Source organism: Centruroides vittatus, unplaced genomic scaffold (assembly GCF_030686945.1).
Source record: "Centruroides vittatus isolate TY-2023 unplaced genomic scaffold, ASM3068694v2 contig_979, whole genome shotgun sequence".
Taxonomy (NCBI): Eukaryota; Metazoa; Arthropoda; class Arachnida; order Scorpiones; family Buthidae; genus Centruroides; species Centruroides vittatus.
Window position 1 is genome coordinate 73,728 of NW_027122650.1, and position 24,516 is coordinate 98,243.

At 30.7% G+C, this 24,516-nt stretch overlaps 1 protein-coding gene across 2 annotated transcripts in view; it reads left to right on the forward strand.

Moving 5' to 3' along the window:
• PGAP3 (Per1-like protein PGAP3) overlaps positions 1 to 24,516 on the forward strand; it is a 32,034-nt gene that overhangs the window by 969 nt on the left and 6,549 nt on the right. The window contains exons 2-5 of one of the 2 annotated variants that reach the window (XM_067283152.1): positions 8,012 to 8,164; positions 15,784 to 15,846; positions 18,185 to 18,246; positions 23,387 to 23,523. In XM_067283152.1, coding sequence (XP_067139253.1) covers positions 8,012 to 8,164; positions 15,784 to 15,846; positions 18,185 to 18,246; positions 23,387 to 23,523 — 415 coding nt within the window. The remainder of the gene's footprint in view (positions 1 to 8,011; positions 8,165 to 15,783; positions 15,847 to 18,184; positions 18,247 to 23,386; positions 23,524 to 24,516) is intronic. The other variant, XM_067283153.1, reaches the window with a different exon arrangement.

Here is a 24,516-nt window from a genome sequence, read left to right on the forward strand (position 1 = left end):
GGAATGTGTGTCGGATACCGCTACCGGATCTGGGTGTCGAATCTGGATCTTGTGGCCGTCGCCTGTGTTTTGAAATGCAAATGAGTACGCGAAGAACAAGACGTAGTGTTTTGACGACCGTGACGTGCGTTCGGAGTCATTGCCCCCGAATAAGATGGATTGTCTGGCAAATTCTTTTTTTTTTTTAAGTAATTTTTGATAAATTCGTGGTGGGCGTTATTGCCATTGATTTTTTTCTATTTAATAAATCGTCACGTAAACTTTTGACCTGTATAAAGGATTTGTTTTTTTTTTAACATTTTATTTTAATTATTTGCTTTTATTTCTAAATGTTAAATTTTGTTTTAAAACGAGAGTGACTAAGGAATACTTCTGTACTTCCCGAAAGCCTACATGTGTTGTTTGGTTATTTTTCTTCACGGAAAGCAAATTCAGAAAAATTTGATATATCTCGAGATTAATTTTTGTTGTACGAGGAAATGCTTTTGGCAGTTTTAGTCTTTTTTCGGTTATAAAACTTGAAGAAAGCAGTTGAAATTGATAATTGATCTTTCATATAACAACAACTTCTTTTAGGCTGGTCGGCTGAATTTATTTTTTTAATTGTTTATTTGTCATGAATTTTTTTTATTAAGTTTAATGTGATAAACACTTTTTTATACATGTTCATTTGTTAAACTAGGTTATTATTATTTATTATTTAAGTGTTCATTTTGATATTTAATTCTTTTTAAAAAGTCTTAAGTTTTGAAATTAAATTTACTTATTTTAGAAATATCATATTAGAATAGACTGTCAAAAATAGAATAATGAAAACTATGAACTTTGCATTAAAAAATGATGTTTAAGCCTGGACTATACTATAGTTAAATTCAGGTTTATGTTGTTCTTATCAATTAAAAAATGATTGATTTTGAAACTTAAATTCAGAATGTTGGAAATCATTACAGAAATTCTTGAGATTTGTGAAATAATTTATACTGACTGTGTTAGAGTTTAATGTATGTTTAATACTTATCTTAATTTTAAACAATACATTCTAGGAAAACATAAAATTCTAAAAATGTAATATTGGTTTTTTGTATTGCTTTTTTCTGGTGACAGATCACTTGAAAAATTTCTGCGGGTTGTTTTGATCCAACTGAATTTGTTCCTGGTTCCCAGAGTGGTGGCTGATGTATTAACTCTTGGCCATTCAGCTCTCCTTTGTATTACTTAACAACATTGTCATGTAACAGTTTCAGACAAGTTTAAAATGTGCTGATAGTAAACAAAAAACATCAAGAACAATGTAAAACAAATCATAGAAATGTAAAAATATTAACTAGCTAGCTACAAGTAAAAAACATGTTAATACATTTAATCAAAAAGACACATAGCTGTCCTTTCAAGTGTCAAAAGTTTCAAAATTTCCATTGATTTAAAACCATTTGAAATTACAAATTTGAATTTCTCAATGGAATTTGAATGGTTTTGAATCAATGAAATTTTGTATTGTTTGATGTTTGAAAGGAGAAGTTTTTTATTTAAATTTTATTTTACTCTGGTTATGAGTCTCAGAAACTCAAAAGTACTTGGGACTGCAATATTATTTTCAGTACTTATTAATTTAAGTTTGAATTTTTGCACACTTCAAATTTTCTTATTTAAATTTATAATTCAACAGTTATGTGTGTTGGTCCATAAGCAACATGGTAGCTTGCAGTCAAACATAGCATGGCACAATGTCAATATGTGATATGCAAAGCAACATCTTGCAATATGTTGCTCTTTAATAAGTATGTTAATTTTCTGCATTAAACTATTAATAGTTTTTAAATGTGTGAATTATTTAGAGAGAGAGTATAATAACAAAGTTCAAAAAGTAAACTGGAATGATAAATCAAAACTTACACTAAACCTTTCAGTTTGGAGCCAAGAATACAGTGGAACCTCGGTATACGACCTTAATCCATTCCTGATGTTTGGACTTATACTGAATAGGACATATACCAAACCAACCTTTCCCATAAGAAGTAATGTAAAAATGATTAATCAGTTTTCATATTAAAAAAAACCCTCTTGATATGATATATTAATGGGGTTGTAAAATAATTTAAATAGTGTTTGAACACATTAATAAAAAAAAAAATTTTTATTATAGATTTTTAAAGTTATTACAGTATATTGTATTATATTATTTAAATGATTAAATCAAAAGCAAATAAAATCAAATCAAATTCTCCTTAATACTAATAATCTGTTTAGAAATTGATTAAACCCCTTTTGCAATGTTAGCAGATTTAATAATGTCTTTATTTTTCACGATTGTGGATATCGTCGTTCTCGGAATACGGTATGCAACAGTTAAATCTCGAACACCCATGCCACCTTCATATTTCTCAACAATCTCTTTTTTCAGTTCCATTGTGATTCTAGTCATTTTTTTAGTTTTCTGTTGCTTTTTATTTGCCTTTTTGCAATTCATGATTAATAAAAATAATAAAATTTTGCTTACAAATTAAAATCAGAAGAAATTTAACAAAGTTATAAACCATGGGACCACGAACGTCTAGTCTGGTCTAGTACACCGATAGTGCTACTTGTTCATAGATGGATAGATGGCGCATATAATTGAATTATGTCGTATACCGAACAAAAGTCGTATACCGAGCAAAATTTGTTTCGTCCAAACAGGATGTATTCCGAATTGGACGTATTCTAAAGCAGATGTATACCGAGGTTCCACTGTATTTTAATTTGAAATTTTAATCTGCTATAATTGAAAAGTTTAGTATGTATTTTGGATAAAATAAATTATTTATTTAGAAAATAAAAGAATTGATGCAAAATTTATAGAAAAATTAAAAACTAATTTGTATAAATGAGACCAGTCTAATATCAATAGAAACTTTAGTAAACTATTCCATAAATTTACTAGATAATTATTGCTGCATTTGATTGGGCCCACATGTTTAAATTACATTACAGGCTCAAATAAACTTGTATATCAGTTGCATTTAAAAAAATAAACCCATGTGTGGGTTTATTCAAATTACATTTTCTAAGCATGGATTATTATAAAAACCTATTCAAAATTGTAATTTTGAAAATTATTGCATTTCTTGTCTGTGTTACTTTTTTAAAATTATTTTGTTTTTGTTTAATGATCCCCTGTAACCACTTGCACCAACACATACAAAAACTAATTTTACAAAATAAACTACAGATTTGAATAGCTCCACAAGTTTGAATAAATCCATACCTCAGATTTAATGCTCTCGAGGCATATAGAATGTATTTGAGAACGGACAGAACATAGTAATACACATATAGAATTTATTTGAGAGTATGGTAGCTTTTATTTTATTTTTTCCACTAATACCTTCAAACTATACCAGCAAATATCAGCTTTGGAAGATTCAGAATGGTAGCTTTTATTCCATCAGACAGGTTTCTAGAAATTTTTAGCTATAACATCTCTATAAAAAATTTGAGATTGGGTATAAATTTATTGACAAAATCAGTAAATTCTTTGTATTTCTCCATTATTACTTAATATAAAGTTCAACTTCCCTAAACAGTTCTTCATAAGATATCACCTGAAGAAGAGCTGTTCAAAAGTTCGAAAGCATTTGTGATAAGTCTGTATTTTCGTGAAGCACACCAATAACAGGGGGTTCCAGAAAAAGTGCTAATAATGGAGAATTTCTATCATTAGCAATGTTCCCTCTAAGCTGCGCAACCGCGCACTGCTCAAATTTTTGCCACACACAAGAATTTGTGCGCCGTGCAGGCGAACATGTACACTGATTTGAATTGTTTACTTATTTCTCACTCTGTCTGCAACATGATTATTGCTACGTATATTTCGATTAAATACATTAAATCATTGACAAAAGATATTTGTATGGAAGTATGTTTTAAAATGAATTTTAATCTCTACTTTATAATTAATTAATTTAATTTTTATAGGAAAAAATAAGATTTTATATATATGTTACTGTGAAAGACTGAAATTAGAGAATGTTGATATTCTCCGGTGATTGTCGACATGTACAAAATACGTCTGTGAATGATCGAATATTTGGTTATATTATTATACATTCGAACAAACGCCGGTGTATGTCGACAAGCACAGATAAGCTTTGGTGAAGGTTGAAACGACCCCCGAGAAGCCAATATCAACAGAAAGGCGACAGTCTGTCGCCAAATCCTTTGTGGGTAGCTGGAGGTAGGACAAGATCGTACCTTTTTTCCCGGCAACGGTTTGGTGAAAACTGTCCACTTTGTCACTGGATGGCGTTTTTATTCTTTTGATCCCGTGAGGTGGGGATCACTTTGTCAGCTTTATACCCGTAATCAGTTCGTAATTTATAAAAAAAAAAATACTTTCCATAGATGATATTTCTTGAAAAGAAATATCGCTGAGAGAAGCAGCTGCAGCTAATCCAAAAAGTGGAGGACAAGGCTATACACACTGTCATTGCAAAAAGGAGTGTTCCAGGAATAAATGCAGTTGTAAAAGCAAGGGACTTTTGTGCAATTCAAAGTCCATAATAGTTTATGTTGTTGCAATAAATAAGATTGTATAATGTTAATCACATAATTTATGTGTAAGTTTATTATTGTATTATTTTCTTTAATAATTTAGAATTTACTGTTTGTTTTAGGTTCAACAGTTTATTCACATGTGCTGTTACTTAAGCTTTCTCCTATTTTGACATATTAAAAAGTTGCATTTTTGTCTTAACGTAATAAAAATATTTTTATTCAACATTTGCCATCAGTGCATGCTGAATGTCGACATTTGCTGGTGTAAGTGAGAAATAATGATATTTAGCAAATATTTCGTACATACACGAAACAACTGTATGAATGCTGACATTCACCAGAGAATGTCAATGTTTGCCAGATATCGGTCATTCACAGTAACATATATATATGCTCGGCAAAAATCTTTTTGCTCAGAGAAGTACATGTTCCACTCAGCTACAAAAAAATTAGAGGGAACATTGATCATTAGCTGATTTGTTTATTTCAGTTTTTTTCAGTTTAATTTCAGTATCTAATAATGACTTGCACTGATTTTGAATAAGAACTGAATTTGTCACAAAATGAGTTTACATTTCTCTAGGTTAAAAAGCATATAATAGTAAAATATTAGATATGCTTTAAAACTGCTATAATCTTCTTGAAATCTCAAATTTGTTACAAAAATGTCGGTATAATTTTCTTTTATTATTTTTTTTTAATACATTATTTGATGATTTGTTTACATTTAAAAAATTTTTATTCTGTTCTATTTTATTTAATTTTGTATATAAGTTTATTGCTTGGTTACAGTGGCAATGATACATATTCAAGATTAATCATATCAGCTTCATTCTTATTCTCAGAAATACTATATATTTAAAATTTTTAGAAAATTATCATCAGTATAGAAAGAATAATTGTTTTATTAAAGTTTCTGTATATTTCTATAACAATTTAAAAAATTATGATCAAACCTTCATTATTATTAAAACATTGTTATTTATTGGATGTTTCAATTTTGAGGATAAAAGTGATGTTAAAGACAATTGAGAAATACAGTAGGAGGAATCCTATTGTATTTCTACTGTAATAGAGGAATGGATAAATTTTCATGCACTCTTTAGCTAACATCAGTTTTAAAATTTTAACCAAACCATTCTGCTAGAACTTTTAAAAGGTTTTGAAATTTTGAACTCTCTAGTATGGATTGATTTGTAAGAAACTAAAAGTTCATATAGACTAAAGTGACCAGATTTTCTGAACTTCAACTCAGGACACACTAAAACAGTGTTTCCCAACGTGGGGCCCACGCCCCACAGGAGGGCAATTCGATTTTTAAGGGGGCAATTTGAAATTGGACTTGTCCAGGGTTTAAGTTAACCGTATAGCCGCTGTACACTATATTTATTGTAAATATTGTTTTAAGTTAGTTTTAGTTTTCTTTGTTCTTTGTTTCCCTTTCCTTCTAAAACTTTCCTTTATAACCCTTCCTTTTGGGTTTTCCTTTGGGGTGGGATTAACAATTCTGGGAACCACTGAGAACAAAGAGATGAACGAAGCCCTGATGCTGGTGAAAGAGGAGAAAGGACATTCTTTGCCCAGACCTTGAGGTGGACAGACGTGAATTGTGGTGTTCCAGGTCGTGTTTGGCAATGACTGGAAAGTGCAAGAGACTTTGATGAAAGGATCAGGTTTTATCGTGGTTACAACAAAACAGTGTGGCAATTAAGTGTATATGTTAGGGGAGCATAAGAATTTTAGAAAGGCTTAGGTGGGGCATAGCACAAAAAAGGTTGGGAAACACTGCACTAAAAATTAAAGATAGGAAATATAAGGTGTGAGGTTGTTTTGAATGATGATGTTGCTTAATAATGTTGTCTATATCAATAACTAATATTGCAGAACATTTTCTTTTTGACAGTGCCACTTCTGTTTTTTTTAATGAAAATTTAATATAAAAAAATGAATTAAAATTTGTTTATTTCACTGGCCTTTAAAATAATACATAAATTCACAAAGGTAAACAAAAATTAATAAAAAAATTAATTTAGGCAAAGTTATTTAGGCAAAATTTTTAAAATTTGGTGAGATATCACAAACTCATCCATGGATGAGTTTGCAATATACAATTTTGTTTATATTATGAAAATGATTTTATAGCATTTAATACATACTAATTTTCATTGTATGATATATGAAAACATGTCAAAAGTGGGTTAATGTTACCTATGGTAGCAAACATGGTGGCTCGTCTCTGAAACAGTGGGGACGCACGTTCTAAGCTAACCTAACCTATTCTAATAAATTGGATGGCAATAATTATGGTAATTTATTAGAATAGGTTAGGTTAGAATGTGCATCCCCACTGTTTCAGAGATGAGCTGCCATGTTCGCTACCATAGGTAACATTAACCCAAAAGTGTTTATACTTATTAGTAGTAAGTCCTAATTCCAGGTCAACCAATATAATAACCTTATTGGTCTGGAATCAGGACAGTTAGTTCTTAGTGTAGGATTTAGGTAATAGCACCATGATGATGATGATAAGCCATAAGTAATGCAATTACCTTATCTAGTAGGGCATTATTTCTTCTAAGACCTACACACATCACTTTTCCATCCTAAATTCTATGAAATTTAAATATATTTAAACTTTTTGGAATTTAGGGTGGCAATGTATTTAAATAGCAATTTAAAATTACTTGCTTAGTTCGCAATGTTTGGAAATTAATATATTTATAATGTATTTACAAGTCTTAATGCTTGAATTATTTTAAATTTCATATTGTTAATAGGCTAAACTGGATCAGAAAGCTTTTATTTGTTGCACCTCTTTTGATTCTTCAAATTTATTGTAATTTGACAACAACAATGATTTCTGATGATTTAATTCTGAATTATCATAAAGAAAAATATAAAACTGTTTTGGAAAATTAGTGAAGGAAAATTGAATTATAAAGAAAATTTTCATTGATTCTGTTTTTGGTTTCAATATAATTTCAATTGCAAATAATTTCACTGAGTCTCTTCTAGGCAATTTTATCTTTAATTTACATCTTTCGTAATAAAAATGTTTTGGATTCTACAAAGATGAACAATTATTTATTTTAATTATTATTCTACAGAAAATAGACTTGTAGATTTAGTGTGTGTATACTTATCATTATATTAAATCTCTTATTCATGACTGACAACTGATGAGACATTTTCATTTTATTACTTCATACCATCACAAAAAATAAAAACTATTAAAGTATCTCAAATTTAATTACATAAAAAATAGCAAATATTTTATATCAAATAAAACCATAATATCAAATATTCTGATGAGCTTATTTTAACATCATATTTGTTGACATTTTATTAGTAAACATATATAACGTGTTTACTACATATATATAATTTCAAAAATTATTAATTTACATGATAATTACAAGATTGACTTTTATTTACTTTTAACATATTTAAACATTTTTTTTTTTTTTTTTTATGCCAGTGGCCCTTTATTAGGATTTTGGGCATTCAGGAACCAGCTTCAGCATTATTTTCAGTTTTAAATGGATATAGTCATTATTACATGTGGCAAAAGTTTACACAGGCTGTTCCAATATCTTCGCCTAATTATGTGATATGGAATATTCAAGCAATAGTGAGTATCTTAAACAGTCTCTATATATGTATTTAAAACTTATAAATTGCAAAAATTATTTTTAAATATTAATAATTTTAAAATAAAATTGACATGATTTAATACAGAAATCATTACCAGAGAGATGTAAACTTTAGTCCAGATTATTGCTTTAATATCATGCTTTTAACTTTTTTGCTATTATAATTAAATTATAAGTAATTTTAAAAACTACAGACAAAATTTTGCTTACTGTTTAGTATTAAATTCAATTATTAATAATAGGGTTTCTCAAACGGGGATCCCATTTGAGAAACCCTACTATTAATAATTGATCTCGGTTGTTTTTTAACCTGGGAAATATCCCAGGAAATCCTACAAATTTCTTAAAAGGTCACTTTTTTTTATTTTGTGTTAAGGTTGTGGAAATTTTGCAAATAGAAAGTATAATTAACTCATAAACTGTCAGAATACATTTTTATTTATTAATTTTAACCTACTTATTAGTTTTTTTAATTTTTTTTTTTTGTTATGACATGTTACAAATAGTCAATAATCAATATGTAGCCTATTTGTGACAGGACTCTGAAATTATTTACTTGTCAGAACCTGTAATATCTGGAATAATTGTGCTTATGCTGTCTTAATTTTTAACCATGCCCAGTTGCTTCAATAACTGCATAACACCAGGTTGTGCAAATTGGGCAAGGATACAAACAAGTATGAAGTCTGCAAGTATGAAGTTTTTTTCATAAACCTGATTATTAAAGCCAAACAAATTGCTGAATTATTGGGCTATAAGCTTGATGCTGCTATTAAAGCAGCAGAAGTAGACAAATCAAGAATACTAGAGAGCAAAAGAAGTACTACAATCTTGAAAATGAACTAGAAATCTGCCAGGCTACAGGCGAAAAAACACATCTGTCTTCTTTTAAATGCATTAAACTCGATTCCACTCACATCAATTGAATCAGAAAGGGCATTCTCGGTAGCAGGACTTTTCATTACTAAAGTAAGAATCAGATTGAGTGATCAAAGAATTGACCATCTTTGCTTTTTAAAATCTTAATACAGAATATTATTGTAAATTTTTATATATTTTTATTTAAAAAACAAAAATTACCTTTTAACTTAGAAGTTTGATCTAAGTTTTTTTTTTTTTAAATTTTCAACTCAATTCAAAGCATGTTTTTTTTTTGTTGTTGTTGTTGTATGCAGTTTCCAGCAAACTAATAAATTTTTTCTATTTGTGAAAATTTCTACAAAATTCAATGGTAATTTTTAATATATATCTTACACAGCATTATTAATATGATTTTGGAGGTTGCAGAACGTATTAAATTACTTTAAAAAATGAAAAATAATTATATTATTTGATTTCAAGATATTATTGCATATCTTAAAAATAATTAATTCTATCCCAGGATCCTGGAAAACAGTTCACTTTTATCCTAGAATCCCGGGATAATCAAAAGACTGGGAAATGAGAAACCCTAATTAATAGTTATGTTTTCTAGAAATGTATCTTAAAATTTTGTTGTTATAAAATGTCTGTTGTTGTTATTATACAGTCATTTACTTAAAGTATTGTAATTAAATATTTTTGTTTTTCTAATAAAAATTAGAAATATGATAAACTAGCAGATGAGCCTGGTGTTGGTCGGGAAAAAAGTGACGATAACGAAAATTAAGATTATTAGATTATAGCCAATCTTATTTCACTGGGTGCAAGAATTAGGTCACCCCCTTCCAAGGCTAAATTAAAGTTTTTAGTGGGGTTTGTTAGATGGGTCTAAAAATATGTTAATTTCCTGCAAAAATGCAAAAAAACCACATCTATATATATATAATTGAGATGAGTTGATAATAATAATAATCAGTGCAGAGCCCAAACGGTTAGGAGTTGATTGTTGAAATTTGGTACACAGTTAGGGTACGTCACGAGAACGCACACTACGAAGGGATTTTTCGAAATTCCTCCCCACGGGGGAGAGGGACAAGATTAAGGCTTAACACTTCTATCAACAATGGAAGTGTCAAGTAACAATGAAAATGTCAACAATGGAAGTGTTACATAACAATGGAATCGTCAAGAGAAAGCGACGTGCAAGACGCAGATGCAGTTTTTTTCATTTTTGCGGGAAATCGAACATATTTTTAGACCCATCTAAAAATTCTCTAATTAGTCCGGAAACAGGGGGATCCAATTCTTGCATTCTGTGAAAATGGGTAAGGTTGACTGTAATGTAATAATCATAATTTTTGCTAAATACTGTTAATACAAGATAATACTGTTTTTTTCACAAGTGCATCAAAGGCTGCATACAATTCTTTGTTCTGAAGAAAGTCTTTATGGTGACATGGCCAAGGGATATTATTTTTGGAGGCTATTAGCTTGATGTTCGAACGTTCAGATTCCAGGCACACACAGCTGAAAATGTGATGATCAGCATCGTCAACTTCATCACAAATGGCACACAGTGGGGTGTCCTTGATGGTAAACCTGTGAAGATAACTGGAGAACTTTCCATGATTTGTTAGAAACTGACATAAGTGGGTATTGAGCTGTATCCAGTCATATTTGAAGTAATCCTTAATGTCCGGAATGTGACTAAAAGTAGTCAGAAAAAACCAAACACCTTATGTTGCTGAGAAAAAATTTAATAAATAACGTTGCAAACGTCTTCAGCCAAACCTGTTGGCCATCATCAGGCTAAACATGTTCGAATTTTTCGCCTTTAATGGCCGTCAATACAAACAAAAAAGAGGAGTCCCAATGGGAAGTCCTATGTCAGGAATGTCCAATGGGAAGTCCTATTGTTGTGTGAACTTGTATTGAGAAGGTTGGAAAAAAGTGTTCTTTGTGGCTTCATGAATGACATTGTATATTTTAAAAGGTACATGGACGATGTTCTGGTAATATGGAAGAATGACCAAAAGGTTGAGGAATTTATTAATAAGATCAACAACAACGATGACGGCCTCAAGCTAAAGATTGAACAGACGTGTTCCTCACGGATACATTTTTTAGACATTGACATTGAATTCAAAGAAGGACATTTCGTCACTAAGTGTACGTAAAACCGACGCATAGCCCTCTGTACATCCGTCACGTTCTAATGATCCTTACCAATACAAAATGGCTGCTTTCCGTGCCCTCATTCACAGGGCTTTTCTCTATTGTAGTAGTGTGGTTGATAGACAAAAAGAAATCTACAGAATATCACATATCGCTAAAACTCTAGGGTACAGGGCGGATATGGTAACAGCACTAATCAAAAACTACAAGATTAACAAAACAAAAGCTCAGAGAGGGGATTTCGGCAAATTCACAAAGTTTACGTATGACAGAAAGAAAGAAGCTATCATGAAGGACATCTCAGCCTGCAAAAATTCAAAATTAATTTTCAAGAGGGCTCCCAACCTGTACAAGTTATTAAGAAACGACAAAGACAACATTGATAAAGAATGGCTGGAGTGTACAAAATTCCTTATGAAAACCAAGAACTAGGCATTTATAAAAATTACATTGGGGTCACTAATAGAAACCTAGGGATTAGATTAAGGGAACACAGGTACAACATCAGCAAAAGATCTAATGCCACAGTTCTATCTCAGATGGCGCAGGTTGAAGGCTCAGATAGTCAAATGGGGTGAAGCAGGCATTATTAAACCTGTACATTCCCCGACTTTAGCGTTTAGCGCCGAGAAAATTGAAATATTTAAGAGCAGATTGCATAATACCTGCATTAATGCCAGGGATGCTGAAGGGTTGCCCTCAGCCTGGAAGTATTTAATTAAAAGATTTGAGAGCTCTTAATTTAATGCCTTGATTTTGTTATCATTGCATATCTTGCATTTATTAGAATTTCATGTAATTTATTATTATGTAATGGCTTAATATTTATTTATTTAACCTATACATATTTTTATATTTCTTTGTTATTTATTATTATTTTTTTATTATATGTATATTTCATCCGTTATTTTATTTGTATTTAAATTTTTGTTCCATTTTGTTTGCATTCGAATATGTTTAGCCTGATGATGGCCAACAGGTTTGGCTGAAAACGTTTGCAACGTTATTTATTAAATTTTTTCTCAGCAACATAAGGTGTTTGGTTTTTTCTGATTTACATATTGCTGAGTGAGTTCATTGTAATACTAAAAAGTAGTGATATTGTGGTTATCTCTCCAGTTGCACTGCCAAGAGTAAAGTAGATCTTCAAAAAGCAAGTTTTTAATGGCAGAGTGACTAATCCTGTCATAGGCTATGTCCAAGGAGTCATTGTCGGCTGCTGCCTTTACCAGTTGGTCGGCCCTCTCATTTCTGGCAGTACCCTGATGTCCACGAGTCCAATTAATGTAGAGGTGGTTTGTTGAGTTGCTGAGGTGCTTTCTGATGTTAGTTGTAATGGGGTGGTTTCTTGCTGTTAATGATAGAAAGAGCAGAAAGACAGTCTGTGAGTATGACTATAGTTGCATGTTTGTAGTGTGCTGAAACCCAGTTGGTGGCCTTGTCAATAGCAGTTAGCTCTGTCTGAAATGCAGTACAGTGGTCTGATACTGTTCACTGTGAATTTCATGGTTGTCCTGGTAAGCCACAAAGGTGCAGCCAACCTTACCATCAAGTTTTGAGCCATCTGTACAGGGTGTGAGATGATTTAATTGTTGCCTTCCTGGATCAAATTGACACGTCCCCGATCATAGATCATGGAAGCTGGGTGAGTGATCGACCGCCGAGGAGAGTTCGGTGGTCATCTTACTAGAGTTCAAAGCAGGAATTTGCACATCCTCTTTTGGAGGAGGAGGTGGTTGGGTATCGATTGGACCCAGCTGCACCTTCTCTGAGTCAGAAAAACACATTAGATCAAAATTTACAGGACTGTCACTTGGGGAAAGGCGCAACTCGACTTCGGAGGGGAGCAGCCCAGATGAGGAGGTTTGACAAACCCCGCAGCCTGAATCGTGTCCCTGGCAACAGACCAGGGACCAATAGAGTTACAGGGAACCACTGTTCAGACCAACCAAAAAGTGGGATTTTGGGTAAAATCATATAAAAGCCTGAGGTTCCAAGGACACGAGGAGGTTGTGAAGTTGTGAACGTGAATGTCAGTCCAGGAGATGCAAACTAGGAATATAAGATAGGACACCAATATCCGAAACCTAAGACGGACTTCCCTGTGACGACTCTCCATCCCTCCAACTTCCCAGGATCACCGGAGACAAACCTTCTTCAGAATCTGGCACCGGATCGACTGAGATGAACTTTCTCCACATGGAACTCTGAATCTTGGAAATGACCTCTCTCCACTTTGTGGATTGTGTAACTCATTTGTAAGCATGTTTTTTACTTAAATAAATGCGTAAATTTTGTCAGTATGGTCTCTGTGAGTCTCTTTGCATCCAGCAAACCACTACCCCCATACATCAAGACTTCTCATGTCATCCTGACAGATCACGAGAAAAGCAAGGGTCACACAACCTTTCACCTAAGATATAGACCTGGGTGAGTAATGTCTGACTAAAATTCCTGAAAACCTTACACTTTTATAGAAAAATCTTGAAATTTTGCACATTACCTAAGAAAACAATTATGTTTTAAATGAGATATTCAGAATTACTTCAGACATTTGAGGGGTGGAGAAAGCAACCTCAAAAATTTCCAATTTTGATTCCTGTATATGTGACATTTTCACTTGGCAAAGAGTCACTGCTGTGACTCTTGATTTCTGGAAGCTGAAAATTTGTTTCAATATTGTATAAGAAATGATGTAAAAAGTGTTGTTCTTTTATATGATTAAATTTGCTAACATAAAGAGAAATTTAAAAGTGCTACTATGTAAATTGTTTTATATTCTTAATTTTAACATGAAATGTCTATGATAATCTGTTTTATTAAAGCCGGGCTGCAATTTTTCATCACAATGTTCTCAAATTTTTTAGTGATGTCTTGCCCCTGTACATTGTACTTTTCCTGTTGGTGTAGTCATGCCAGTCATCTATCTATCTATCTCCATTTGGGAAAATTTTGAAGTAATATGTCTTTTAGCCCAACCCAGAGGTTCGTATATAGCTAATCTGGGCCTCCTACCCTTAAGCTTCCTATATCTGGCCTGGACTTTCATCTATCTAACTCCTTTCTTAAGATTAAGGAAGAGCAGACAAACGGAATTTATAGACTACAATTTTTTTCAAATTGCAACCCAATAATTTTTCTATAAATGCGATATTTATGAGAACATACTTCCCACATAGTTTATTCAATTTGTTGCAAAAAATATAAACACTTTATCATCACATAAAAGCAATTATTCTTGCATTTTTATAAGATTTTTTTTTCTATAAACAAGTTGTATGAAGTCTTTTAGATGTTAAGGTTAGCAACTTTGATCACATGCAGGACCATCACTACCTATCCAACAGGGATCACTTTTTGAAATATTAACAGTAGACCAGTATTAATGAATAGTTGTTGACCATCCTCTCTTCCAGAAGAGGAGGTCAATGACTACTTTTGGTCAAATTACTTCAACCCTCTCTTCAAAAGTTCCTTCTATTGGACTTGGACCAGTGGTATAGTGGCATTTAAATAGGAAAATTACATAATACAAGGTTACCAGTCTGCAAAAATATGTTTGAAATGATTTTTGAGGGTAGAGTTTAAATATTTGGTCTGTTTTTTGCAAAATTTGATTTGTTGATGGATTACTATTTGATATTCAACTGTGAATGGTACAGTTTTAGAGTTAACATTAGGAAAAATAAATCTTTCAGCAAAAATATTTTCAATTCCTATCTACTTGATCAATGAAATTGTGCTATTTCATACCATCTGAGTGTCACAATAAACATGACAATGGTAGACTAAAATGACCAGACTAAAAAAGATGCAGAGGGATATTTTAACTGTTTTACATTTAGAGGCAGACGAGTAGCCTATAAAGAAAGGTTGACTCTGCCATGAAATTGTTAATTCCTTAAAGTACATTTGAAAGGACTGGATTGGAATAAAGACACATTTGTATGTATTGTCTTAGAAGAATCTTTTTAAGGATTTTTGTAATAAAACAACCAGACTCATTATTTGATTTTTGTTTTAATGTTTCTTATATTATGGTATTTGATTTATAACTACAAAGATTATTTTACATAAGGGTTTATCACACTATGTGACCAATCTAACATATTTTAAAAATTCTTTAAATTATTTACAGTAGAGGAATAAAGAATTTTTAAAGTGTGTTAGGTTGGACACGTGGTGTGATAAATCTTTACTGTAAGATAACCTTTGTACTTATATAAATCAATTACTATAATGGAATATAATAGAAAGGTTAGAAGTAAGAAATAATCTAATAGATTATTTCTTATTGATATCCCTTATAGATCCCCTATCCTTCTTACAGATCTAATAGATTATTTTGTACTTCTAATCTTAATATTTGGTGTTATTTTTTGCCCTGGCAACACTGAGCTCATCTGATAGTTATTTTAATAATTATTATGAATTAGAGAAGTGTTAAAAGTAAAAACATTTGAAAAGTATTAAAGTTGAATGTGAAATTTTAATTTTTTAATTATTTTATAACAAAATTTGAATTTTGTTAATTAAGAATGAATATTATTTTCAATTTCAGCTATCTATAAATGCATGGATATGGTCTACAGCCTTCCACACTAGGGATACTCCGGCAACTGAAGTAATTTTGTTTTTAATTATACAAATAATGTATTTAAATACATATTTGCACTTAAATAATATCTGTAATGTAAAATTTAAATATTTAATTTGAAACTAGAATATCAGTGTAATTAATAGTAGTACTATATCCATTAATATATACCTTAAATATATTAAAGGTAATTATTTAAATAGGGAGCTTTTTATAAAATTACCAATTACATTTTGTTTAAAAAAAATGGAAAAAGTTATTATTTGTATTTATAATTAGTTCTATTCAAAGTTTTAATATAATAAAATGCCACAACATTTGAGCATACAGAAGCCCATCATCTGTAGCAGAAAATGAAGCATTCATTGGCACTAGCATAAAGAAAACAATAATCTTTGAAATAATAAATTGTTCTCCAATTTTTGTGGATTCAATAATTTTAAAGATTTCTTATAAATTGTATTATGTATAATAATATCTGCAAGAACTGTTATAATTATTTGCAGATAATTATTGTAGTGTTTTAGAAAAATTTTTCAAGTGGGAATATGTCGATTATTTACATATTTTACAGAAATATAGATGAACTAATTATAAAATTTTGGATTTCTCGGTTTTAAAGATTTTTTTGACAATTTAGCTTGTGAAAAGGTAACTATACTAACTATAGGAACAAGATTTGATGTGTCAACAAAAACTATTAGTCCAATTATTCTTTCTATAACCTTATGTATTGTTTACTGCATACAAGAAGTTAGATTTTGCATTGGGAAAACTGTTGTCATCAAACAAAGTAATAGAATAAACAAATTATAAATCTGTAATTTAATACTAGACAAACAACACTTTTTAATTCTGTAATGACTTTCTAAATACAGTGGTTTTTAACCACGGTGCAAGACATCTTTTCTGAGTGAGCAAGATAGAAGTCTTGCCCACCCAGAAAAAAGTCTTGTGCCTTCTACAAGACGCTTTTATGAGTAAAGGAAGAATTTTGTCTGTACTGAAGAACAATGCCTTCCCTGGCAAGTGAGAATAATACAGACTCTTGACAATTAGCTGGAAAAACCCTTTCAAACAAGAATCCTTTCACATATTTAGTGCATAGCTGAATATTTCAAAATTATACATTTTGAAATAATCAGCTAAGCACCAAATATCTGAAATCAATGAAACAAAGAAATAAATGTAGCTGAAAAACAAAGCTATATTTAAAGATTTCTTTAAATAATGTAATGCCTAAAAGGCATTGTATTGTTTGTTACTAGTTTTAACATTTAAAAAAAATATAATTTATTAATTTTTGGTGTTTATGATCTTGATTATTTTATATCTGATTATTAAATTTATAAAATCTGAAATGCATTCTGTAATATTTGTTGTTTGACAACTATTCAGGATTTACTAAATAGAAAGCTTGAAATGTTTTGGCATTTTTTCTTTTCTCATATATATATATATTATATATATATATATATATACATACAGGGTGTATCAGTACAGCGGTTACAAACTTTCAGGAGAGATAGAGTACACCTAGACGATGGGAAATCACATAGCAATGCATGATCGGAAATGCTTTCCTGGCGCGGTAGCAATGACACAAAACACAAGAAAGGAAGGAGACGAACAGGATGAGAAAACATGTTTATTATTCTTAGTACAGCAAAAATGCTGGGACGTCTTTGGCTGGTATACACGATAGATGTCGCTACACCAGCCAAAGACGTCCAGCATTTTTGCTGTACTAAGAATAATAAACATGTTTTCTCATCCTGTTCGTGTCCTTCTTTTCTTGTGTTTTGTGTCATTGCTACCACACCAGGAAAGCGTTTCCGACCATGCATTGCTATGTGATTTCCCATTGTCTAGGTGTACTCTATCTCTCCTGAAAGTTTGTAACCACTGTACTGATACACCCTGTGTATGTATGTATATATATATTCATTTGTGTGTACTAAAATACTATCTTTTGTGGTTTTGCCATATTAAACTTTTAATATGGCAAAACCACAAAAGGGCTACTTTACTGCTACTATTAATAATTAAATACTGAGTAATTTGGTACTGGGAGGTAGGCATTAGGTGCCATCTTTATTAAATTAATAATTATAATATATATAATTAATAATAAAATTATACATGTTTATATATAATTTTTATATAAACATATATAAATATGCTTTATAATATATTATATATAATTATATATTTTACATAATTAATAATTATATAGATATTTATATATTACATTTTGATTTTCAATTTTAGAATTAAATTTAAAGAAATTTTTAATTAATTAAAAATTATACTAATTTTTACTCAAGTATTAAGAATATTTATTTAAGGCTTTTTTTTTAATTAGAAGTTAGATTATTTTTGTGCTTTCTCAATAGTATTGTATGCATTTTACTGCCTTGTAATTAGGTAAGTCAATTTTTTACATATAAAATATTTAGTTAATTTTATTATTGGAAAGATTTTTATACATAATAAGTAAAACCTCGTTAGATCAAAACTCAAGGGACCAAAAAAACATGAATTTGAATTATCTGGGTTCAAATTATCCAAACTTTTCTGAATAGAATTTTTTTGTAACACTTAAATAAAATTATGACATTATCTTGTATAATTTCATCTGTTCTGTTACAAATGTGTTGATATTATGAGTTATTACTCAGTAATTTAAGTTATTTTGGAAAATCATCACTTGGTGTGTGATGAAAACAATGAAAATGTATATAAATAAACAACAACTAACCCATTATATATAAAGACCAACAACTGCCGAATTATCGGGCTAGCAAATGGCTATAGTAATATTAATAATTTAAGTTAATTTGGTACTAGAGTTAGGCGTTAGGCGCCATCTCTTGCTAAATTTAATAATTAGAATTTTAATTAAATAATTTAAATAAATTTAGGCTTAACTGGAAGAAAAGTAATTGGCCCGAAGCGGGATTCGAACCCGCAACTTCTGCTATCCGTGCAGACACGTTACCAGTTACGCTACCCGGACCTTCGGTCCGATCCTCCCCTTCCAGTTGATATAAGATTACCGTACGACCATCGACGGCTAGATCTTTGCCCACGACCTTTGGGAGGACATGGGCAATTAATGTGTCCCCAGCCGGCATTGTAATAGCCGTCGATGGTCGTACGGTAATCTTATATCAACTGGAAGGGAGGATCGGACCGAAGGTCCGGGTAGCGTAACTGGTAACGTGTCTGCACGGATAGCAGAAGTTGCGGGTTCGAATCCTGCTTCGGGCCGATTCTTTTCTTCCAGTTAAGCCTAAATTTATTTAAATTATTAATTAAAATTCTAATTATTAAATTTAGCAAGAGATGGCGCCTAACCCTAACTCTAGTACCAAATTAACTTAAATTATTAATATTACTATAGCCATTTGCTAGCCCGATAATTCGGCAGTTGTTGGTCTTTAATGAAAATATAACCAAACTACATTCAAACCAAGACCTGAAAATAACATACAAAACAAGTTTAAGTATTTCAATAAAATTAACTAAGAATTACCCATGAATTTTGTCTAAAGGACCAATGGCTAGTTCTATGAAGAATTCATTGTCTTAAGTGTGATTACAAAAATCCTGTGATTGATGAAAACCAACTCTGTTAATGGCTGAAACTATAAGTATGCAGATAATGACTTCAAATTTTATTGTATGTATACTTTGAAATATCTAAACTAAAATATATGCAAAATTCTATTTTTTTTTTTTGGCAGGGACTAGACTTGACTTTGACTTGAATTATGTGCTACTCCGAATTATCCAATATTGAAATAATGAGGTTTTACTGTAATTTGATATAAGAATTGTGTTTTAAATGTTTGTGAGTGGGGTGTGTTTCTTTTTATATTCATTATATTAACATGTTGATAATACTGAAAAAAGTACTACATTATTTTTGCAGTAACTGTTCAGTATAAATTAATATATTCACCTGTAATATTGTTATAACAATATTACATGTGAAAATATTAGATTAACAACAACAAGCAATGTTAGTGTATTATGTTACATTTTTACAGACAAAATAATTTATTTAATACAGAATGCATTTTTCATAAGATCAATAGGATAAGTTTTCTAGTTACTTTATTGATAGCGATGTAAATTTAAGTCTCACTACTTCATGTGAAATGGGTTATTGCTGAATAAATAGGTTTAATTATGACATCAGATGTTAAAGTATCTGATTGTAGTTGATGTAGATATAGCTAAGTTTTGAATACAAATGTAATAGTAATGATCATCTTTTCTTTAATGCAAAAATGTTGTACAGTGATTTGCTGTAATCAAAATATGATAAAAGAATAAAAATGAAAGTTTTCATAATTTTATATGTAATGAAGAAGGGAAAAGTGAATGAATTAATGCCGTGAAAAGGAAGATGATAGTTCAAAGTAGTTGTCTGTAAAATATACAGTAAAGTTCAAATCGGGTCCTCTGAATTCTGGTCCATCAAAAAGAACATCTTACAACTTCTTGAACACAAATTAAGTCTATTTATTTAACACTATTTACAGAGATACACAGCAATATTCTTGATTACTTCTAATTACAAGGTCTTAGTCCAGACTTGTTTCTCCTTACAGTCTTAGGCAAAGCTCCCCGTTCCAATGGTCGTGTCGCCTTATATCTAACTTCTAGATTAGTTGGCCGACCAATCACAAGCTGAGCTTTCTATCAGGTTTGCCCCAGTTGGCATACCTGTCTTGACTTGTTCAGGTGACTTGCTAACCATCTGTTTCCAGAAAATGCATGCACTGAAAAAATTAGCAAGTACACAGAACTTGCCCAGGAAATAAGGCATCTGTGGAGGATGGATAGGGTGCTTATTGTACCTGTTGTTCTCTCCTCTACAGGTGTCATACCACACACACTACACAAAAGCCTGGGCACATTAGAATTAAATAGAAACACATACATCACACTACAGAAGGCCACTATATTGAATACATGTCATATTGTGAGAAAATTCCTGAATACAGGCACACACACTGATACACTTCTTTAACTTCTGTTTTGGTTACTATGCCTTGACTTTGGTCTGGCATAGTACACAGCCACCGGTGTTAACCGAGTATCTCTCACTTAACCCAACATAATAATTGTGTGAGTAAGTCTTGATATGAACCTTTCAAAAGCAAACCAAAAGGATGCTTTTGAAATGTTTTCAAGAAAACCAAGCAATTATTTATTGTGACATGGTCACAATGCCAGGCTGCAATTTTTAATCATATTTTAAATTTATTTAATTTAAAATATATGCTCCTCACTTCAAATTAATAGTGTCTTGCCCCTGTACATCATACTTTTCCTGTTAGCAATATTGTCATGCCAGTCATCTATCTAACTCTTTTCAGAGGAAAATTTTTGAATTGAAATAATTCAACTTCTTGTTTGCATCAGAAATTTTTATATAGTTAATCAGGACTTCCTGCCCCTAATATTTCAATATCTGGTCTCAGCTTACACCTATGTAATTCTGTTCTCAAGATTAAGGAAGGATGGATGGACAACATTGGAAATTTATAGGTCTATGATTTTCTCAAATTGCAGTCCAAATATTCTGTTACTAAATTTTGTAAGAACCTTCCATTGAAGACCTTATACTTAGATGGCAGTGTGCCTTGCAAGATCATTGGTTCACATCTCAATGAGTAGATTTTTTTCAAATTAATGTGATTATTACATAAAATAAATTTTATGAATTTATGCATTTTTCCTATTTATTTTCTGTTAAAAATCAGCATTATCTCTTCCTCAAAATTTTGTTTTCAGAATTGCATGTCAAAAAGTTTTGATTCCTGTCTATTAAATTGAAAATATTAGAATTTTGAATAAAGAATCACCGTTTTGGTGTTGACTATAATGCATTATAAATTTTGTTAAAATATTTATAAAATGTGGTTAAATGTTGAAAATTGCAGAGATATTCACATACTTTTTCCATACGTTATTTGCAAAAAATATTCCTTTCATCAGTCATGAAACATTTGCTATGCAGCTCTTCAAATATTTTTTCTATTCATTTCTTTAAAAATGCTTTTAATGAAGCTTTTTTCTCTTTCCATAGTCTCAATACATGAAACTAGCAATCAAGTGGAATTGCTAGTTCTTTGTGTTTAACAATTATCTGTATAGCTTGTATGAAAATTTTGAGTACATGAGATTGTGATAATAATTAGGGTTGCCTTTTAATTTTTTTCCAGTTAATGTGATACCAGACCTATTGGCAGATATGATTATTTCTGTATTCCAGTATAATTTATATTTTCCATTTTCAATGACATCAGAAATGCCATGCTGGAATAGTAGGAGAATGTTTGTAGTTTTTTTCGTCGAGAAGATTAGTCTGTAAAGTAATACTTTGGTTTATTATTAGTATTTCATAAATAAAATTAAAATAAAAGAAGTAATACAGTAAAAAAAAAATCTATGTTAAGTAGTCATTTGTATCTTTGGCATATGAAGTTTAAGAGGTTTCTTCTGGTTTTTCAAAAATATAAAAACATTAAAAATCTACATACATCAAGGAACACCGGGGATGTAAACAACACTTTCTGGAACCTTTTACCGGTGTTAGACGCAAAACGAAAAATTTCCGTTAACGTTTTCGAACTTTGTAGTTCTTCTTCAGACGGTAAAAAACGAGGAACGCAGATCGAATAAAAGAACGAGTTATTTTTAAACCGAAATCGAATGCTTCATGATGCAGCTGGTCAGACATGCGCATACGGTGCAAGTAGATGGCGATTAATGGTCCGTGTCGATGAGGGTCTGCCAGGCGGTGGACAAATTGAGTTCCTCTGACGTCTGAAGAAGAACTACAAAGTTCGAAAACGTTAACGGAAATTTTTCGTTTTGCGTCTAACACCGGTAAAAGGTTCCAGAAAGTGTTATAAAAACATTGTGAAGTTAGAGATTGATTCTTCTTAAATTGCACATATCCTAATTACCATTTTTTAAAGGATACTTTGGAGAGAGAACAAATACAATGGAGCACATTACACAGAGATTTTACTTTTGTTCTAGCAATTTTTTTGTGGGTTATCTGCATGAAATTATGGTACTATGATTATAGTTGTGTGTGGTTTGTTAACATAAGACACAGAACTGAAGAAGGTAAAATTTAACGAAAAAAGCTATACTAATCTGAATAATAATACAGTATTTCAAAATAATTCTTGATTATTTTCTTTTCTGTATTAAACAAAGGGTGGTTTTTTTTATTAAATAAATGTAAATTATAATTAGCTATATTAAACCAATGCAGACTGTTAACTGGAAAATAATGAAGTATTTCTAAATTAATGTGTGTAATAATGAAGAGGTTGTATTATTACTTCATATGTTACTTTTTCAAAAAATCCTCATGTTAATGAGTTTTTCAGTATTCCTTACAGAATAAATTGAATATTTAAGAAAATAAAATTGCTGTGTACGATTAACAATAAAACTTTGTTTACATGTGATTTGTAATAACGTATCAAGTATCTTTTAATTGTCATATTTTGAAAACATTAAATTTTTTCAGAACATTTAGAAACAACTATGAATGGTTGTCCATCGTGGTCTCGGTGCCATTTCTAGGATACTTTTTCTACCATATCTACTATTTAACTTTCATACATTTTGATTATGGTTATAATATGAAAGCCAACATATTTATTGGTAAGTAATTTTGTAAATAAGAAATATTTTAAAAAAATAATGTACACACACACACAAAACAAACAAACATGCATAGCCAACTCCACACAAACACTTATAAAAATGCACATTCCACTGATAATAACCATGTTTCAAATTTTTTTTAATGAAAATCCATTAATCACATCATTTTTTACTGAATGATGTGATTAATGGGTTGAATTTCAAAGACTGATTTTACTATCAGTCTTTGAAATTCTATATACAGAATGACCCAGCAAAAATATTCAAATACAATAGCATAGTTATTGGACAAAAGTCATGTTTTTTAATGTAGTTTTGGTGAGTGCTAACTCTGATTAGACCAGATAGACTGTGATCCCGTCCACAGGTAAGTATTTCTTATTGTAACCATGAAGTTTCAACAACTTCTCACATCTTGCATTTTAGTCTGTATAGCGGTTTAGACCCATGCTTTAAAACACTTTAGGAAATACTGTATTTACTTGCATATAGAACAAGGTTTTTATTCATTTATCACAGCTTCAAATTCCTAGGTTATCCTATACGCATGAGTGAAAGATTCTTTGCATTTTTGCAATAATTTTTGTGAATCATGTATTTGCATTTTTTACCAGATGCTTAGCCTCTTGTATTTAAAAACATAAGTATTTTATTTGAGTCATTTAAATCCTTCTTGTGTATTGTCAGGAGTAAAGATGAATAGCAATATTCCTATTGCTATTCAAGCAAAGCTTTTGAATTCAATTCCAGATTGAAATTCCAAAATCACACGGGAGCACGATATAAGTTTTAATCCATTCCACATGAAAATATATGATTATTTGGAAATTAGAATTCGAAGAAACTTGTAAATGTAATTGTTGAGAGTGGATTCAACTATTAAGAATTGGCAAAAAAAAAAGATTCCTGATTGTCCAGCTTTACATGAACAAATTGATGTTAATTTTACAAGATTCTTCCTTAAAGTTTAAAATGCCAGAAATTTCTGTG